This window comes from Scyliorhinus canicula, chromosome 9 (assembly GCF_902713615.1).
Source record: "Scyliorhinus canicula chromosome 9, sScyCan1.1, whole genome shotgun sequence".
Lineage (NCBI taxonomy): Eukaryota > Metazoa > Chordata > Chondrichthyes > Carcharhiniformes > Scyliorhinidae > Scyliorhinus > Scyliorhinus canicula.
The window spans coordinates 47,013,148-47,030,920 of record NC_052154.1 but is presented as its reverse complement, the minus strand read 5'-3'; the positions used below and the strand labels follow the sequence as shown (position 1 = coordinate 47,030,920).

At 42.1% G+C, this 17,773-nt stretch overlaps 1 protein-coding gene across 3 annotated transcripts in view; it reads right to left on the bottom strand.

Moving 5' to 3' along the window:
- phkb (phosphorylase kinase, beta) overlaps positions 1–17,773 on the bottom strand; it is a 408,331-nt gene that overhangs the window by 251,151 nt on the left and 139,407 nt on the right. For all 3 annotated transcript variants that reach the window (XM_038806656.1, XM_038806654.1, XM_038806655.1), the window contains 2 exons: positions 14,673–14,780; positions 14,440–14,520 (listed from right to left, as the gene is read on the bottom strand). In XM_038806656.1, coding sequence (XP_038662584.1) covers positions 14,440–14,520; positions 14,673–14,780 — 189 coding nt within the window. The remainder of the gene's footprint in view (positions 1–14,439; positions 14,521–14,672; positions 14,781–17,773) is intronic.

Here is a 17,773-nt window from a genome sequence, read left to right as displayed (position 1 = left end):
GGCGGAATTTCTCAGGCTCGAGAAAATAAAATTTGCTATCCGGGTGTCGGAAGAGAGTTTTCACGGGACATGGAAGCCATTCACCAACTTGTTCCAAGATCTGTCTGTAGCCAGCAACCAGTAGAGTGGAGAGGGGGGGGGGGGGGGGGGGGGGTGTAGATCCGCAAACAATGGGACAAAGGAGTGCAGTAGGGGTGGAGTGAAAGCACGCAAAGTAGACAAGAGAGACAAGGGACAAAACCGCAAGGGAATGGCCCAAGGGCACGCAAAAACCTAAGTAAATGGTAAAGACCCATCTGTAAATATGTGCTCAGGCCACACATTGAAGTATAACTGAGGCAGACCGACTAAAGGGGACCATGGCCACAGCGGGAGGAGAGACAATGGCCTGTGAATATATGTGAAGATTTTTGTCTGTCTTTTGTCTTCCCTTTTGTCTTCTTTTCCTCTTTTTTTTCCCTTGTTTTTGTTTTATAACTTTAATTTTTTCCCTTTTTATGCGCGGGTATGCAACATGTAATTTAACTGATGTGTAAAATATAAAATGTGAAAACCAATAAAAGCATTTTTGAAAAAAAATCCCCCTGCAGAGTCCAAACCAGCAAATATAAATTAGAATGATATATGGAAGATGAAATAAAGATTCGGAAAATCTGGTGGGAACGAAAGATAGAGATCGACAAAAGAGTTTAGAATCTCCAACACTAATTTTTGAGAGAATGAGATTTCACGCATGTAAAATTAAGTTTTCCATGCCAGAGGGTTTGTACTAGAGTAATTGTTAAGAAATTGTTTAGAAGTGCTTGTTAATTAGGGAAAAAGGGGGTAAGTGAAAACACCTAAATCCTAAATCATGGGTTACTGTTCCAGAGGGATCAAGGACAGAATCTCTCTGGCTAGACCTGTGAAATGAAAAATGTGCAACAATATAGTAATAATAATCGGTGTAGTATAGAGACCACCAAATTGCAGAATGGATGTAGAGAAACAAATTTGCAAAGACATTACAGAGAGGTACAAGAATTATCGAGCAATCATAATGGGGAGTTCAATTATCCAAATAATAATAATCTTTTATTGTCACAAGTATGAAGTTACGGTGAAAAGCCCCTCGTCGCCACATTCCGCCGCCTGTTCAGGTAAGCTGGTACGGGAATTGAACACGCGCTGCTGGCCTTGTTCTGCATTACAAACCAGCTGTCTAGCCCACCGAGCTAAACTAACCCAACTTTATATAGACTGGGGTGGGAATAGTGCAGAGGGACCAAAGGGCAAGAGTTCCTGGAATATGTTCAAGATATCTGCAGCAGTATGCTTCTGGTCCAATGAGAGGGCAGGCACTGTCGGACCTGCTTCCTGGGAATGAGTTGGCCCAAGTGGATCAAATATCAGCGGGAGAGTTTTAGGGGCCAGTGAACATTGTATCATAAGGTTTAGCTTGGCCATGGAAAAGGACAAGGAACAATCTAAAGCAAGGATAACCAATTGGGGGAAAACCAACTTTGACGGATTGAGAATGCATTTGAGTCGAGTGAATTGGAATCAAATGTTGGCAGAAAAGAAGGTGGCTGAACAATGAGCCACCTTCAAAAAACAAATATTGCAGGCAAGGTCCAGACAGAGTCTTTTAAAGGGGAAAGGTAGGACAAATAAATTGAGAGTTCCCTGAATGACAAGAGTGATGGAGATGAATTTGAAAAGGAAGAAGTGCACCTTGACAGATTTCAGGTAGAAAATGGGGAATGAGGCTGAATCTAGAAGGGCCAGAGGGGAAGTGAAAAAAATCTTAAGAAAAAGCAGGAGAGAGGATGAAAGGAGACTGGCAGCTAATATAAAAGGGATTCCAAGGTCTCTATAAGCATATAAATAAGAGCGGTAAAAGAAAACATAAGACTGTTAAGAGTTAAAAAAAGGTGCTCGCACATAGAGGCTGGAGAAATAATGGAGGTATTAAAGAGACACTTTGCAAAGGAAGAAGTTGCTACACAAACTCAGGTGAGAGAGGAGGCAACGGGTACACTAAAAGAATTTGTAATTGAGAGGCAGGAGATGTTGAAAAGGTACCTTCACTTAAAATAGATAAGATCAGGGCAGCACAGTAGCACAAGTGGATAGCACTGTGGCTTCACAGCGCCAGGGTCCCAGGTTCGATTCCCTGCTGGGTCACTGTCTGTGCGGAGTCTGCACGTTCTCCCCGTTTCTGCGTGGGTTTCCTCCGGCTGCTCCAGTTTCCTCCCACAGTCCAAAGATGTGCGGGTTAGGTGGATTGGCCATGCTAAATTGCCCGTAGTGTAAGGTTAATGGGGGGATTGTTGGGTTACAGGTATACGGGTTACGTGGGTTTAAGAAGGGTGATCATTGCTCGGCCCAACATTGAGGGCCGAAGGGCCTGTTCTGTGCTGTACTGTTCTATGTTCTATGTTCTATGTTCAGTCCAAAGACGTCCAGGTTAGGTGGATTGGCCATGATAAATTGCCCTTAGTGACCAAAAAGGTTAAATGAGGTTATTGGATCATGGGGATAGGTTGCAAATGAGGGCTTAAGTGGGTCGGTGCAGACCCGATGGGTCGAATGGCCTTCTTCTGCACTGTCTGTTCCATGTTCTATGTATACCAGGGAACTTCAAGGGAAGTGAGAGTGGAAATTGCAGAGGCACAGATGATAACCTTCCAGCCCTTTTTAGACACGGGTAGTGCCAGGTGACTGGAGAATTGAGCGTGTTATAACCATGGTCAAAAAGGGGTGCAAGGATAAAGCCAGAAACTACACTCAGTTTGACTTCAGTGGGGAAACTTCTGGAAATTATAGCTTGGGACAAAATCAATAGTGACTTAGGCAAGTGCAGGATATGGATTCATTGAGGGAAAATCATGCTTAACTTAACTTGCTGGAGTTTTTTTTGAGGAGGTAACAGAGAATGTTGATAATTGATGTAAGATTTTCAAAAGTAATTTAATACAGTGCAACAGCAGACCTGTGAGTAAAATCCCAGCTCATGGGAGTAAAATGGAAAGTAGGCACATGGATAAGAAATTGGTTGAGTGACAGGAAACAGGGAGTAGTGATAAATGGTTGTATTTCTGATTGGAGGAATGTTTGGAGTGCAGTTCCCCAGGGGTCAGTGTTAGGATCCTTACTCTTCCTGATATATATTAACAACCTAGACTGTGGTGTTTAGAGTGTGACTTCAAAAGTTGCAGATGATATGAAGTTTTGAAACATTATCAACTGCGATGAGGATGGGATTGAACATCAAAAGGACATAGGCATGTTTTTGGAATGAGCAAACAAGTGGCAGATGAATTTCAATGCAGAGAAGTGTGAGTGATTGATTTTGGCAGGAAGAATATGGAAAGACAGTATAAAATAAAGGGAGAAACTCTAAAGGAGGTGCGGGAGCTGAGGGACCTCGGTATATATGGACATAAGCCATTGAAGATGGCAGGACATGTTGAGAGAGGAGTTAATGTAGTATCATTGGCTTTATTAACAGGGGCATTGAGTACAAGAGTAAGGAGGTAATGTTGAACTTTTATAAGGCACAATTTAGGTCTCATCTGGAGTATTGCATCCAGTTCTGGGCGCCAGAAGGAAGTGAAGGCATTGGAGAGAGTACAGAGGAAACTCAAAAGAATAATTCCAGGGATAAAGAACCACAGCTATGAAGATAGATTGAAGAGATTGGCACAGTTTTCCTTGGAGAAAAGAAGATTGCGAGGAGACTTGATAGAGGTATTCAAAATCCTGAGTTATATGGAAGGGCCCACTCAGGAGAACATCAAGAACTAAAGGGCATAATTGAAAATAATTGGCAAAAGGAGTATAAGTGACGTGAGGAATCTTTTTCACCCAGAGGGTACTTGGAATTTGGAAGCAACTTCCTGAGAGGATGATGGAGGTAGGTTCGATCGATGTATTCAAAAGAGGAGGGTAGTGCGACTAAGTAGAATGTTTTTTCAGTAAGCCAGTGCAAACTCGATGGGCCAAATGGTCTCCTTCTGCAGTGTGAAGATTCTGTGCATTATCACATTTAAAAACTCACTCACTGCTGAATACACTAGTCCTAACATTTTCAGAACCTTTGTATTATGGAATTAGTTTGGTGACTGCAGCCGGTTCCCGGCACTGTAGCCAATTCAATATCGAGTCTATCAGCGAGGACCATGACAGCACAGCTTGTGGAGCAGCAGGGCATCTCTTATCTCACAGCAACTTGTGCAAATTTGCATTTAACTACACACGTGCAGATGCCAGAAGTTTCTGGCCAACCTATCTCGTAATAATTTTTTTTTGGAATAAATTCAGAGTACCCAATTAATTTTTCCAATTAAGTGGCAATTTAGCGTGGCCAATCCACCTACCCTGCACATCTTTGGGTTGTAGGGGCGAAACCCACGCAAACACGGGGAGAATGTGCAAACTTCACACAGACAGTGACCCAGAGTCGGGATCGAACCTGGGACTTCGGCGCCGTGAGGTAGCAGGGCTAACGCACTGCGCCACCGTGCTGCCCATCTTGTAATAATGTTGAGTGCTGATAGCTTTACCATTCTGATTACATCTAAATCTAGGCCGACATTCAGCTTCAATTTGTTTCAAAGATTGTGAAAGTCTGAAGATAAGGAAAAATCAACCACACCACATGATTGATGCTTGGATCTGTATTGTGCTTTAATGAGCTCAAATGGCTTTATGCCAATTTTTCGAGAATCACTGTTTTGCAGGGAGAAAACAAATTTGTATCGTTTGCGCTCAGTGTTCTCTGCATTCAGCTTAGACACATAAACAAGTACACCATACAAAGATAATGAGGCATCCTTATTCCTTCACATACTTGGGTACATACGAACTAGGGGCAGGGGTATGCCACTTGCTCCCTTGAGTCTGCTCCGTCATTCAATATCATGGCTAATATAATTGCAATCCCAACTGCACATTCCCACATACCCCCGATAACCTTTCATCCAGTTGTTTATCAACAATCTATCCATCTCTGACTTTAAAATATTTAATGACTGTTTTTTTGAGGAAGAGAGTTCCAAAGACAAATGGCCCTCAGAGAAAAAAATGTCTTCTCATCTCGGTCTTAAATGGGCGACCCCTTATATTTAATTAGAGACCCCAAGTTCCAGATTCGCCCACAAGGGGAAGCACCTTTTCCACACCCACCAAGTCAAGACCCCTCAGGATCTTTATGTTTCACTCAATTAGCTTTTTACTCTTCTAAACTCCAGTGGATACAATCCTAGCCTGTCAAGCCTTTCCTCATAAGACAACCCGTCAATTCCAGGTATTAGTCGAGTAACCTTTTCTGAACTGCGTCCAATGCATTTACATTCTTCCTGAAATAAGGAGACGAATATGTACACAGTACTCCAGATGTGGTCTCACGGGCCCTTTATAACTGGGGCACAATCTCCCCACTTGTATATTCAATTCCTCTTGCAAGAAACGCAAACCTTCCAACATCAGTCAAACCCATATCCCTTTTCAATGAATTGCAAACTATGAACATAGAAATGGTATTATTTTGTAAAAATTAGTAATTTTTAATATTACAAATGAATGTGGGAAATATATAAGGAAAGGAAATGTGACAAAAATTCCAGATCACTCTAGATATGGTCATCTTCCCTGCTCCTTTCACAGTTCAGGTACTCTTGTCAGAGCTTTTATGTCAGGAAAGGGGACCTAACATTTTCAGGTGTGAGATGTGTGAGCAAAGGATGAAACAAATGTGATTACGGATAGAATTGGATGCGTGAGGAGGTGAAGGTGTAACCAGCAGACAAAGAGTTAGAATGGGCAGCACGGTATCATAGTGGTTAGCACAGTTGCTTCACAGCTCCAGGGTCCCAGATTCGATTCCCGGCTTGGGTCACTGTCAGTGCGGAGTCTGCATGTTCTCCCCGTGTTTGCGTGGGTTTCCTCCGGGTGCTCCGGTTTCCTCCCACTGTCCAAAGATGTGCAGGTTAAGTGGATTGGATATGCTAAATTGCCCTTAGTATCCAAAAAAGGTTAGATGGGGTTACGGAGATAGGGTGGAGATGTGGAGATAGGGTGCAGGTATGGGGTTAGATAGGGTGCTCTTTCCAAGGGTCGGTGCAGACGATGGGCGAATGGCCTCCTTCTGCACTGTAAATTCTATGATTCTATGAATGGAGAAATGTGGGAGTATTGGTAGAATGGGATCCATGAGGGGCAGTATAATGGGATGTGCAAAGAGAGAGTATAGGATTAGTGAGACGAGAGGCAGCTTGGATGTGTGAGAGTGAAAGAATAATGTGACCTGATGAAGGAGAGATGGACTGAGATGTGTGAGGAGAGATAAAGTGGATATGTAAAGAAACTTAAAATGGAGCGCATGAAGATAAAGTGAATAGGACCAGTAAGAAGAAGTGGAATGGGATCTATGAGATTATAAATATACTGTGGCCTGTTAAGGGAGAGGTATAGTGGAAACCAGTGACAGGTAGAGCTGGAATTAGACCGTTGAGTGGGAAAAGAGGACCAATGCAGGACTGCAATGTTTCCTCTCAAGTATGTAGCCATACAAGGAATGGAAACAGGCCCCTTTGAACGTCATGAAAGTTGAATTTATTTTACAAAATTAACTGACCACGAAGCTTATAGGGTAGTTGATTGTACTGGACAGGCTGATTAAGATCACTGCTCTTTTTGATGGCATTGAATATACAAGGAAACATTTCAAAGTTTGATTCCAATGGGAAGACTCTCTGTACTGTATAATTCTGTAATTTCTAATCTGTTTCAATAATATTTTGCTCTTCTATTCTTACTACCAAAGTGGTAATCTCACATTTTCCCATAATTTATTCATCTGTTAAATTTTTGCCCGCTCACTTAACCTATATCCCTTTACAGACCCTTTGTGTCTGCCTCACAATTTCTCTTCAACCTATCTTTGCCTCATCAGCAAGTTTGACAACAATGCACTCTGTCATTAAAAAGATTGTAAATAGTTGACACCCCCAAACTGATCCCCGTGGCACCCCATTAGTTGCAGTTTGTCAATCTGAAAATTATATATTTATGCAACATTTTATTTCCTGTTAGCTAATTCCATATCGAAATTCCTTCAACCAAGTTTCCACCTCCACCAGAATACTAATTGGTTCTTGTAAAAGTCAGAAATTGCATTCTATGCGACTGTAAATTCTCCTTCCTCATCCAAGTATCTGCAGCCTTTGCGAGTCAATCACACTCTTCTCTGTTGTCCAGCTGAGTGTAAATGTCTATGCCTGGTTTCATTCTCATCTTTTGAAAGATAGCCAGGAAAATCACCTGCAATAGCTTCTCTGTTCACTTCCATACCATTACCTCTGGAGTCCCCAAGGACTGCCACTTGTTGACACCATCTGAAAATACTTCACTTTCCACAGGAATGCTGATGGCACCTTGTTCTGACTCAACATGACCTCTTTCAAACCCTGTGGTTTGTCACACTGCTTGGATGACATTCAATATTGGGGGAGCAGAAAGTTCTTCCAACTGAATAATGGGACAACAAAACCATTGTCTTTGGTTTCTGCTGCAAATCTGTTCCTAACCACCATTTCATCCCTTCCTTGGTAACTGTCTGAAATAGAGCCAAATTATTTGCAATTTATGTTTTACATTTAAAACATTTTTAAAATTAAACTTTTGCCATTTTATACCAACAAGTACAAAAAATACAAGCAACAGCAGTAAACTACAAAAAAAGACAATAATCTAGTAAACAAGCACTGCCACCCACCCCTCCGGTCATTGGTTCCCTCCTCTCTCTAACAGCTAACAGTGACCAATTTCTTGAAGTCAATATAAACAGTTACTATCTCAGAGTAGAACCCTTAAATTGACCTCCGCACAGTGTATTTGACCTTCTTGAGGTGCAAAAACTCCATTAAGTCCCCTAGCCATGCCAAGGCATCAGATGACATCACCAGCCTCCAACTCAGCAGGATTTGCCTCCAAGAAACCAGCTAGGCAAAGACCAGGACATCTGACCCCGCACCTATCCGAAGCTCCGGCAAGATTGAAATCCCAAATATAGTCGCCAAAGGACAAGGTTCCAGATCGCCGACATGATGCCAAAAAAAAGGCCAATAACCCAAGACCAGAGAATGAAAGCGGCACGGTAGCACAGTGGTTAGCATTGTTGTTCCACAGCGGCAGGGACCCGGGATCGATTCCCGGCTTGGGTCACTGCCTGTGCGGAGTCTGCATGTTCTCCCCGTGTCTGTGTGGGTTTCCTCCGGGTGCTCAGGTTTCTTCCCACAGGTCCTGAAAGACGTGCTTGTCAGATGAAATGGACATTCTGAATTCTCCCTCAGTGTCCGAAACAGTGTACTGTGGCGACTGGGGGATTTTCACAGTAAATTCATTGCAGTGTTAATGTAAGTCTACTTGTGACACTAATAAAGATTATTAGTATTATTTGAGTTCCAGCAACATTTTTTCTGCCTTTGAAGGTAATGAAAATTATGACAGTTTGCACAGCAAAGAAATGCAGATTATAAACTTTGAATGAAAAGACTTGAAACATAAAATTCCATTCACATCCAGTGTCAGATTCAGACACTGGCCAAATATGATTAAGAGTAAATTGTGTTAGTAAGGAGGCATTTTGGTTCAAGCTGGAAAGAAAATAACAATAGAGGCCAAATGATATCAAAAGCAATTCAAAGGCAAATGTTTAAATTTGCTTCAGGGCAAATGGAGTCTGGGATATCAAAGATTCCTCACAATCAAATTGAAAGCTTTACTTTTTGTAGTAATCCACGGGAGGCAGGAGTTCCGTCACCACACCAATATTTATTTACAATAACGATATTACAGGAGCAGCTACAAACAGTGCTGCTAGCAGTCCAGTCAACTTAAGACTGGCTCACACAGCCTACACAGGTGATTATATGGGCCCCCTCAATGAGCTATCTTTGAGGGAGCTCATACTCCAATTGGCCAACCAATAAAGCCAATTGGAGTTCATTACACTTTTCATCAGTAAATGTATTTTACAAACATAGGTGCACATATTTAAAGTGAAAATGGCATTATTTTTATAGAGATGTCCAGTGCGCATCACAAAATCACAGATGTTCAGTTATTTTGAGCATTTGCAACGGAGCTTGCAGAATGCAACTTCTTAAAATATATTGTTATTGAAGATTTTTTCATTTTAGCAAGCAAGTGCTCAGTAGAGCACATACCTCCACCATTCTGTGTTAGCATAATGTTATTAGAATTACGCAGCTCTTCCTTGAGGCTTCACCCTGCCTGATTGTTGCTCTGTAACTACAAATCTGGACAAATAAATCTTATTATGAGCAGTTTCCATTCTGCCTATCAGGCCAATTGCCCAGTTACGTCCTGTCCTCAAAAACAGGATAAATCCAACCCAGCAAATTACAGCCCCATCAACCTGCTCTCGATCATCAGCAAAGTGATGGAAGGAGTTGTCGACAGTGCTAAGCTTTGGGAGATGGTACACATGTGACGCTTAATGTACAAGCCCCTGGACTTCCCGGACAACCACAAGCAGCTGACCCAATGAGATCGGAGCTCCATACTCCACCGAGCAGAAGAAGGAACATCTGTTCGACCTGTATCAGTATCAGACCTGGGTTATGCCATGGTCACTCAGCTGCTGACTTTATGACAGCCTTGGAGTAAATTTGGGCAGAAGAGCTGAATGCAACAGGTGGGGTGAGATAAACTGTCCTTAATATCATGGCAACATTTGATCGAATGCAGCATCAAGGAACCCTTGCAAAACTGGAGTCAATGGAAATCAGGGGGAAATTCTCCACTGGTTGGAGTCATACCTCAAAGGAGGATGGTTGTGGTTGTTGGAGATCAACCACAGCAAACAAATATATCACTGTAGGAGTTCCTTAGCATAGTGCCCTAGACCCAACCATTTTCATCTGCTTCATCAATGACTTTCCTCCCATCATAAGGTCAGAAGTGGGGATGTTCACTGTTGATTGCACAATGTTCAGCACCATTCCCGACTCTCAGATATTGCAAAGTAAGTGCACATATGCAATACAACCCGGACAATATTCTGGCTTGGGCTGATAAATGGCAATAACATTCATAGTAAGAAGTCTTACAACACCAGGTTAAAGTCCAACATGTTTGTTTCAAACACTAGCTTTCGGAGCACTGCTCCTTCCTCAGGTGAATGAAGAGGCATGTTCCAGAAACATGTATACAGATGAATTCAAAGATGCCAGACAATGCTTAGAATCATCGTCCAGTACTTTTCCGGAGCGGAGAAACTACGACATCTTCTTCGCAGCCTACAACACGTCATCGATGAAGATGAACATCTTGCCAAGGTCATCCCCACACCCCCACTACTTGCCTTCAAACAAACCATTGTTTGCAGCAAACTACCCAGCCTTCAGAACAGCGACCACGACACCACACAACCCTGCCAGGGCAATCTCTGCAAGACTGCCAGATCATCGGCATGGATGCCACCATTACACGTGAGAACACCACCCACCAGGTACGCAGTACATACTCGTGCGACTCGGCCAACGTTGTCTACCTCATACGCTGCAGGAAAGGATGTCCCGAAGCGTGGTACATTGGCGAGACCATGCAGACGCTGCGACAACGAATGAACGGACATCGCGCGACAATCATCAGGCAGGAATGTTCCCTTCCAGTCGGGGAACACTTCAGCAGTCAAGGGCATTCAGCCTCTGATCTCCGGGTAAGCGTTTTCCAGGACGACAACGCAGAATCGCCGAGCAGAAACTTATAGCCAAGTTCCGCACACATGAGTGCCACCTCAACTGGGACCTGGGCTTCATGTCGCATTATATTCATCCCCCACCATCTGGCCTGCGCTTGCGAAATCCTACCAACTGTCCTGGCTTGAGACAATTCACACTTCTTTAACCTGGGGTTACCCCTATTTCTGGATCTGTAAAGACTGAATTACCTGCAAATGCTTGCATTCTAAGCATTGTCTGGCATCTTTGAAATTGTCTATGAAATGTTTCTGGAACATACTTCTTCATTCACCTGAGGAAGGAGCAGTGCTCCGAAAGCTAGTGTTTGAAACGAACATGTTGGACTTTAACCTGGTGTTGTAAGACTTCTTACTGTGCTCACCCCAGTCCAACACCGGCATCTCCACATAATAACATCCATGCCATACAACTGCCAGCCTGTGTCTATCTCTAACATAAGAGGACCGAACCATCTTCCCTTGCCATTCAATGACATTACCATCAACATTCTGAGGGCTATCATTGATCTGAACTGGGCCATAAATATAAATACTGAGTCTGGGGTTTCCCGTTGAATGCGCCCCTCGCTGCCAGGAAACACGTGGCGGGGGTGTGCTGCAGGTGGGACCGGGAAATTTCATCCATTTTGTTTAAAGACAAGCAACTAATGTCTGCAAACATGACCTCTCCCCACCTTCTGTAACAGAAGTAAAACTATCCTCTTGTAGAAAACCCCAGCAAGCGCTGTTAGAAGTAATAGCGAAAACTGTGTGGCGAGAACTGTCTGAGCACTTGAATTTGTGAAGCATTGGAGTATTACTCCGAGATCATTAAGGGGGAAGTGGTCTGGAAGAATAGGTTGAATATGTCTGGAAGCAACAGTATATATAATTAACAATCATCAAAATGAAATGGAATCATGCAGTTAGCAGACGGGCCAGAAATTGCACCCAGGGGTCTTCAGGATATTCCTATATCATAGATATTTGTCTCTATTATAACAGCAACTTGTCCAAAGACATGGGCCGGTGCTAACTCGATGGACCGAGTGGCCTCGTTCTGCACTATAGGGTTTCTGATTTCACCGCTTTCACTACATAACAAGGTGCAATATAAAAGCACAAAATTTATTGAATTTCTGATAGACTTGAGCTATTTAATGCTAAACCAGAATATGCTTGCAATAGTAGTATTTGAAGTTTCCATTAGTTAGGACTCAAGAATAAAAGTTCATGGTGTAGGGGGTAACATATTAACATGGATAGAAGTTTGGCTGGTTGGCAGAAAAAAATAATATGCACAAAATGGTATTTTTTTGATTAGCAGCATATGATGAGTGAAAACTCGCAGGGGTCTGAGCTGGGGTCTCAACTTTTTACAATTTACATCAACAACTTAGATGAGGGGAGTGAAAGCATGGTAGCTAACTTTGCACATCCACAAAGGGAAGTATGTGCTATGACCCCTTAAGGAGCCAGAACCTACATTGAATCCAGTTCCCCTCCTGTGCCCTGGAATATGAGCTGCCCAGGTGATTGGGGGGTGGTGGAGCCTCTCCCCCTGATTTGAGGAACCCCACAGGATATAAACCCCAACCTGGGAGCAGGTGGTGGAGGGAGACTCTGCAGGGAGAGGAGTAGAGTGATTCTGTATTGTTAGTAGTAAATAAACCGAGTTGTATCCTGCCTACCTACTCTCGTGTGGTGTGCTTGTCTTTGGTCTTAACAGTATGAAAATATATTGTGAAGGGAACATAAGGAGGTCAAAGATGGATATAGTTGGGTTGTGTGAAGGAGCAAAAATATGGCAGATGGAGTATAATGTGGGAAAGTGTGAAGTTGTTCACTCTAGCAGAAACATTTTAAGAAAGGAGAGTATTATCTAAATAGATAATGGCTTTAAATTCTGCAGTGCAGAGGGATCTAATATTCTAGCAAAATGTTAGTATGCAGGTGAATCAAGTAATTAAGGCTAATGGAATGCAACATTTATAATGAGAGGAATTGAACATGAAAGTAAAGTTATGTTTTAGTTGTACAGGGCATCGGTGAGACCACATGTTAAATACTTTGTGTAGTTTTGGTGTCCTTATGTAAGGATGTAAGTACGTTGGAGACAGTTCAAAGGTGGTTTACCAGATGGATACCTGGAATGAGAAGGTTGTCTTCGGAGATAAAGTTTGACAAACTGGACGGGTTTCCACTGGAGTTTAGAAGAGTGAGAGCTGGCTTGATTGAAGTGTATAAGATTTTGAACTGTACTGACAAGGTGGACATGGAAATGGTATATCGTCTTACAGGTGAATTGAGAACCAGGGGCCACTTCTTTAAAATTAGGGGTCGCCCTTTTAGGACAGAGATGAGGAGAAGTTTTTTCTCAAAGTTGTGTGACTTTGGAACACTCCGCCACAGAAGACGGTGGAGGCAGGGTAATTGAATATTTTTAAGGCAGAGGTAGATTCTTGTTAGGCAAGGAAATCAAAATTTATCAAGCGTAGCTGGTAATGTGGAATTTGAAACTCAAACAGATCAAGCATGATCTTACTGAATGGTGGAGTGGGCTTGAAGGGCTGAATGGCTTACCCTGCTCCTATTTTGTATGTTTGTAGGCTCATGGGGTTGAATGGCAGACGTCTGCTCCTTCCCCGTGTGCATTATTTTGTACAGATACAGATTTGTGAACACTTCTTGGGTAGCACTTTCAACTTGTGCCCAAAACAAGCATGAAGTGGGTGTGTTGACTGCATCAGCTACCTGACAATAATCAATGCTAAAATTCTTCCGAAAAACTGACTTGCTGGAAGATAAACAAATTAAACATACTCAGAATAAAATCAGTTCTGATGGAAGTGGGCCAACCCCCTCTCTGTGTAAAACACCGGTTAGACTGTAGTTATAGAGTGCTGAATACAATTCTGGTCACCACATTATGGGAAAGATGTGATTACATGAGAGATGGTACAGATTTACAAAGATGTTGCCAGCATGGAAAATTTTAGCAATAAGGAAAGATTGGACAGGCTGGGGTGCATTCTTTTTGAACACAGGAGGCTAAGGGAAGGTTTGATTGAGATGTATAAAAATGAGATGCTATAGCAAAGTGGGCAATTACCGGCGTATAAAATAATTGTAAAAGGAATGAAGAGGAGTTGAGAAGAATTTATTTTCATCCAGAGGATGGTGGGTGTCTGAAAGAGTGGGAGAGGCAGGAACCCACACTGCATTAAAAAATAGTTATTTGTGTACATGAAGTGGCATAACCTCCAGGACTGTAGACCAAAGCTGGGATTCGGCTGGGTATATTTTTTATTGGCTGACACAGGTATAAGGGCCCAAATGATCTCTTTCTGTGCTGTAACCTTTCTCTGTTTCCATTCTTAAAGTTTCTGCTCTCCCCAACAACCGAGGTGGTTTCTGCTCCCATTCATTGTCATTTTTATTGTTGTCCCTTTGCAATTCACACTCTCTTTCTGCCCTGTCATCTTTCCCCATCTCTTTTGCTTCTCCCCCACCAGGGTACAATTATCCTACCAGCTGTACCTAAATACTGCAAGCAACACTGTGGAGGTCAATTCGTATATTTTCAAAACTGAAACAAATTCAGTTCTTAGGAATTGAATTGTAATGCCATAAATTTCGGGAAACAAACTTGCTATTTTGTCTTCATGCATCAATCTAACAAACAATACCTCGTCTGTATTGTAGATAATTTGTAGTCCTGAGGAAATCATCTCAACCAAGTACAGCAAGAACAATGATACGGCATCAATCTGGGGTGCAAAGTAACAAAAAGAATTAAAACAAAATGTTGAAATGTTGCATCAATAAATCAATAATCATACAGCTGGCACATGTACTTTAATAATGCTAACATTAGAATTTTTGTCGAAAGTATTCGATCGGTATACTAGAACTGCCTTACCTGAAGATGCCCATATGATTCATTAGATAGCACTTCATCACCTGTATGCACGTTAAACACAGAGTGTAGGCAGTTTGATGGATTTGAATGTTGCTTAAAATTTTCCACCTATTTAAAAATAAATTGGTTCAGTAACTGAGCACTTGGACAAGTATGAACTGATCAAAGAGGGTTAGAGTGGATTTGTGATTAATGTTACAATCCCGGTACGAACCACTCACATTTAAAGAGAGATTTCAACATGCAGTGATCAACTGAATGAAATTACATGAGAATTCATGTTTAAAATAAATTAATTTTACCAAAAAAGAAACAAATAAAGCCAACTATACTAAATAAACAAGGTCTTAGGTGAATACTTATTCTTCATCAAATAGCGTAATTAACCATAAAAACATAGAAAATAGATGCAGGAGTAGGCCATTCGGCCCTTCAGCCTGCACCACCATTCACTATGATCATGACTGATCATGCAAATTCAGTATCCCATTCCCGCTTTCTCTACCCCTTGATACCTTTAGCCACAGGGGTCACATCCAGCTCCCTCTTGAATATATCCAACAAACTGATCCCAACAGCCTTCTGTGGTAGTGAATTCCACACATTCGCAACTCTCTGCGAGAAGAGGTTCTTCCTCATCTCAGTACTGAATGGCTTACTCCTTAGTCTTAGGCTGTGACCCTTAGTTCTCGATATCCCCAACATTGGGAACATTCTTCCCGCATCTAGCCTGTCCTGTCCAGATTTTATATTTCCATGAGATCCCCTCTCACTCTTCTAAACTCCAGTGAGTACAAACCCATGAGATCCAGTCTTTCTTCATATGTTAGTCCTGTCATTCCAGGAATTAGTCTGGTGAACCTTCGCTGGACCCTCTCAATAGCAAGAATGTCCCTCCTCAAACTAGGTGACCAAAACTGCACACAATACTCAAGGTGTGGCCTCACCAAGACCCTGCATAACTGCAACAAGCCATCCCTACTCATGTACTCAAATCCTCTCTCTATGAAGGTTACCATGCCATTAGCTTTCCTCACCGCCTGCTGTCCCTGCATGCCAACGTTCAGCAACTGTCCACCATGACAGCCAGGTCTTGTTGCACTTCCCCTTTTCCCAAACTGCCACCATTCATATAATAATCTGCCTTCCAGTTTTTGTCACCAAAGTAGATAACCTCACATTTACCCACATTTTATTGCATTTGCCAAATATTAGCCCACTCAGCCAGCCTGTCCAAGTCACCCTGCAGCCTCTGTGCATCCCCCTCACAGCACACACATCACCCAACATAGTATCGTCTGCAAATGTGAAGCTATTGCATGCAATTCCTTCATCCAAATCATTAATATATACTGTGAACAGCTGGGGTCCCAGCACTGTACCCTGAGGTACCCCACTAGTCACTGCCAGACACTCTGAAAAGGACACGTTATTCCCACTCTGCTTCCTGATCTGCCAACCAATTCTCTATCCACGTCAATACATTACCCTCAATACCATGAGCTTTCATTTTGCTCACTAATCTATTGTGTGGGACTGATGGATCTCTGTGTCTCTTCGGAACCCTGGATATGCGTTATCCGTTCTTAGTTCCCAAATAACAGAGATTCAGGCTGTGCTTTTTGGCAAAGTTTTGTTGAACTTTATTTGTCAGCTTTACTGTCTACTGGTAAACTTTGGTTGCAATACAAACTTAGGTCAGATTGATTGTCTTTAGTGAATACAGTATTTGAGTTTAAAATATAATTACAGATCATGGTAATTTCTTCAAATCATGATACACAGTACAAAATTACGGACTGATTTAAACAAAAGAAAAATGGGGGATCAGCAAAAGCAAGCAGCATAGGTTTCAGGAAGAGATAGATTGATTCCAGAATGGATTTTTCCATCCCGACAAGTGATTTTTCAGAAGATTATTATCTTAAAGTCTCGCCTTCTTTTCATCTCTGATTGGCTTTAATTAGTTTATAATTCACTCAATTCGGCCTAACTGTCTGTCAATTTAAGAGACAAGTGCTTTGGTGTAATTTTCCATACCCTGGCTTGCCAATTATGCCTCTAACATTAATTTTAAAAAACTACACAGCCTTCAGGTCATTATGACCTTAGGCGGATCACCATGCGTCCACTATTTTCAGGGCCACTTCTTTAGGTGGTCTGGGATGCAGAGCGTCAGGCTCTAGGACTGATTGGGTTTTAATCCCATCAATTTCCCCAATACAATTTCCTGACTAATAAGGATTTCCTTCAGTTCCTCCTTCATACTACACTCTCTGTCCCCTTGTATTTCCGGAAGGTTATTTGTGTCTTCCTTAGTGAAGACAGATCCAAAGTAATTGTTCAATTGCTCTGCCATCTCTATCGTCCATTATGAATTCACCTGATTTTAAGGATCTACATTTCTCTTCACCAGTTTTTTTCTCTTCACACATCTACAGAAGGTTTTGCAGTCAGCTTTTATGTTTTATGTAAGCTTCCTCTCGTATTCTTTTTTCCCCTTCCGAATTAAACTCTTTGTCCTCCTCTGCTGAATTTTAAATTTCTCTCAGTCCTTAGGCTTGCTGCTTTTTCTGGCCAATTTATATGCCCATCTTTGGCATTTACATTATCCCTAATTTTTCTTGTTAGCCATGGTAGAGCGACCTTCCCCTGTCTTACTCTTGCATCAGGCAGGGATGTACAATTGTTGAAGTTCATCCATGTGTTCCTTAAAAATCTGCCATTGCCTATCCACCGTCAACCCCTAAAGTATCCTTTGCCAGCTTATCGTAGCCAATGCACGTCTCATACCATCAAAGTTAGCTTTCTTTAAGTTAAGGACCCGAGTCTCAGATTTAACTATGTAACTCTCCACCTTAATGACAAATTCTACCATATTGTGGTCACTCTTCCCTAAAGGACCTCGCACCACAACATTGCTAATTAATCATCTCTCATTGCACAATACCCAATCTAGGATGGCCTGCTCTATTGTTGGTTCCTCGACATATTGGTCAAGAACCCATCCCTTAAATATTCCAAGAAATCCTCCTCCATCACATTGTTACCACTTCGACTAGCCGAATCAATATGCAAATTGAAGTCACACATAATAACTG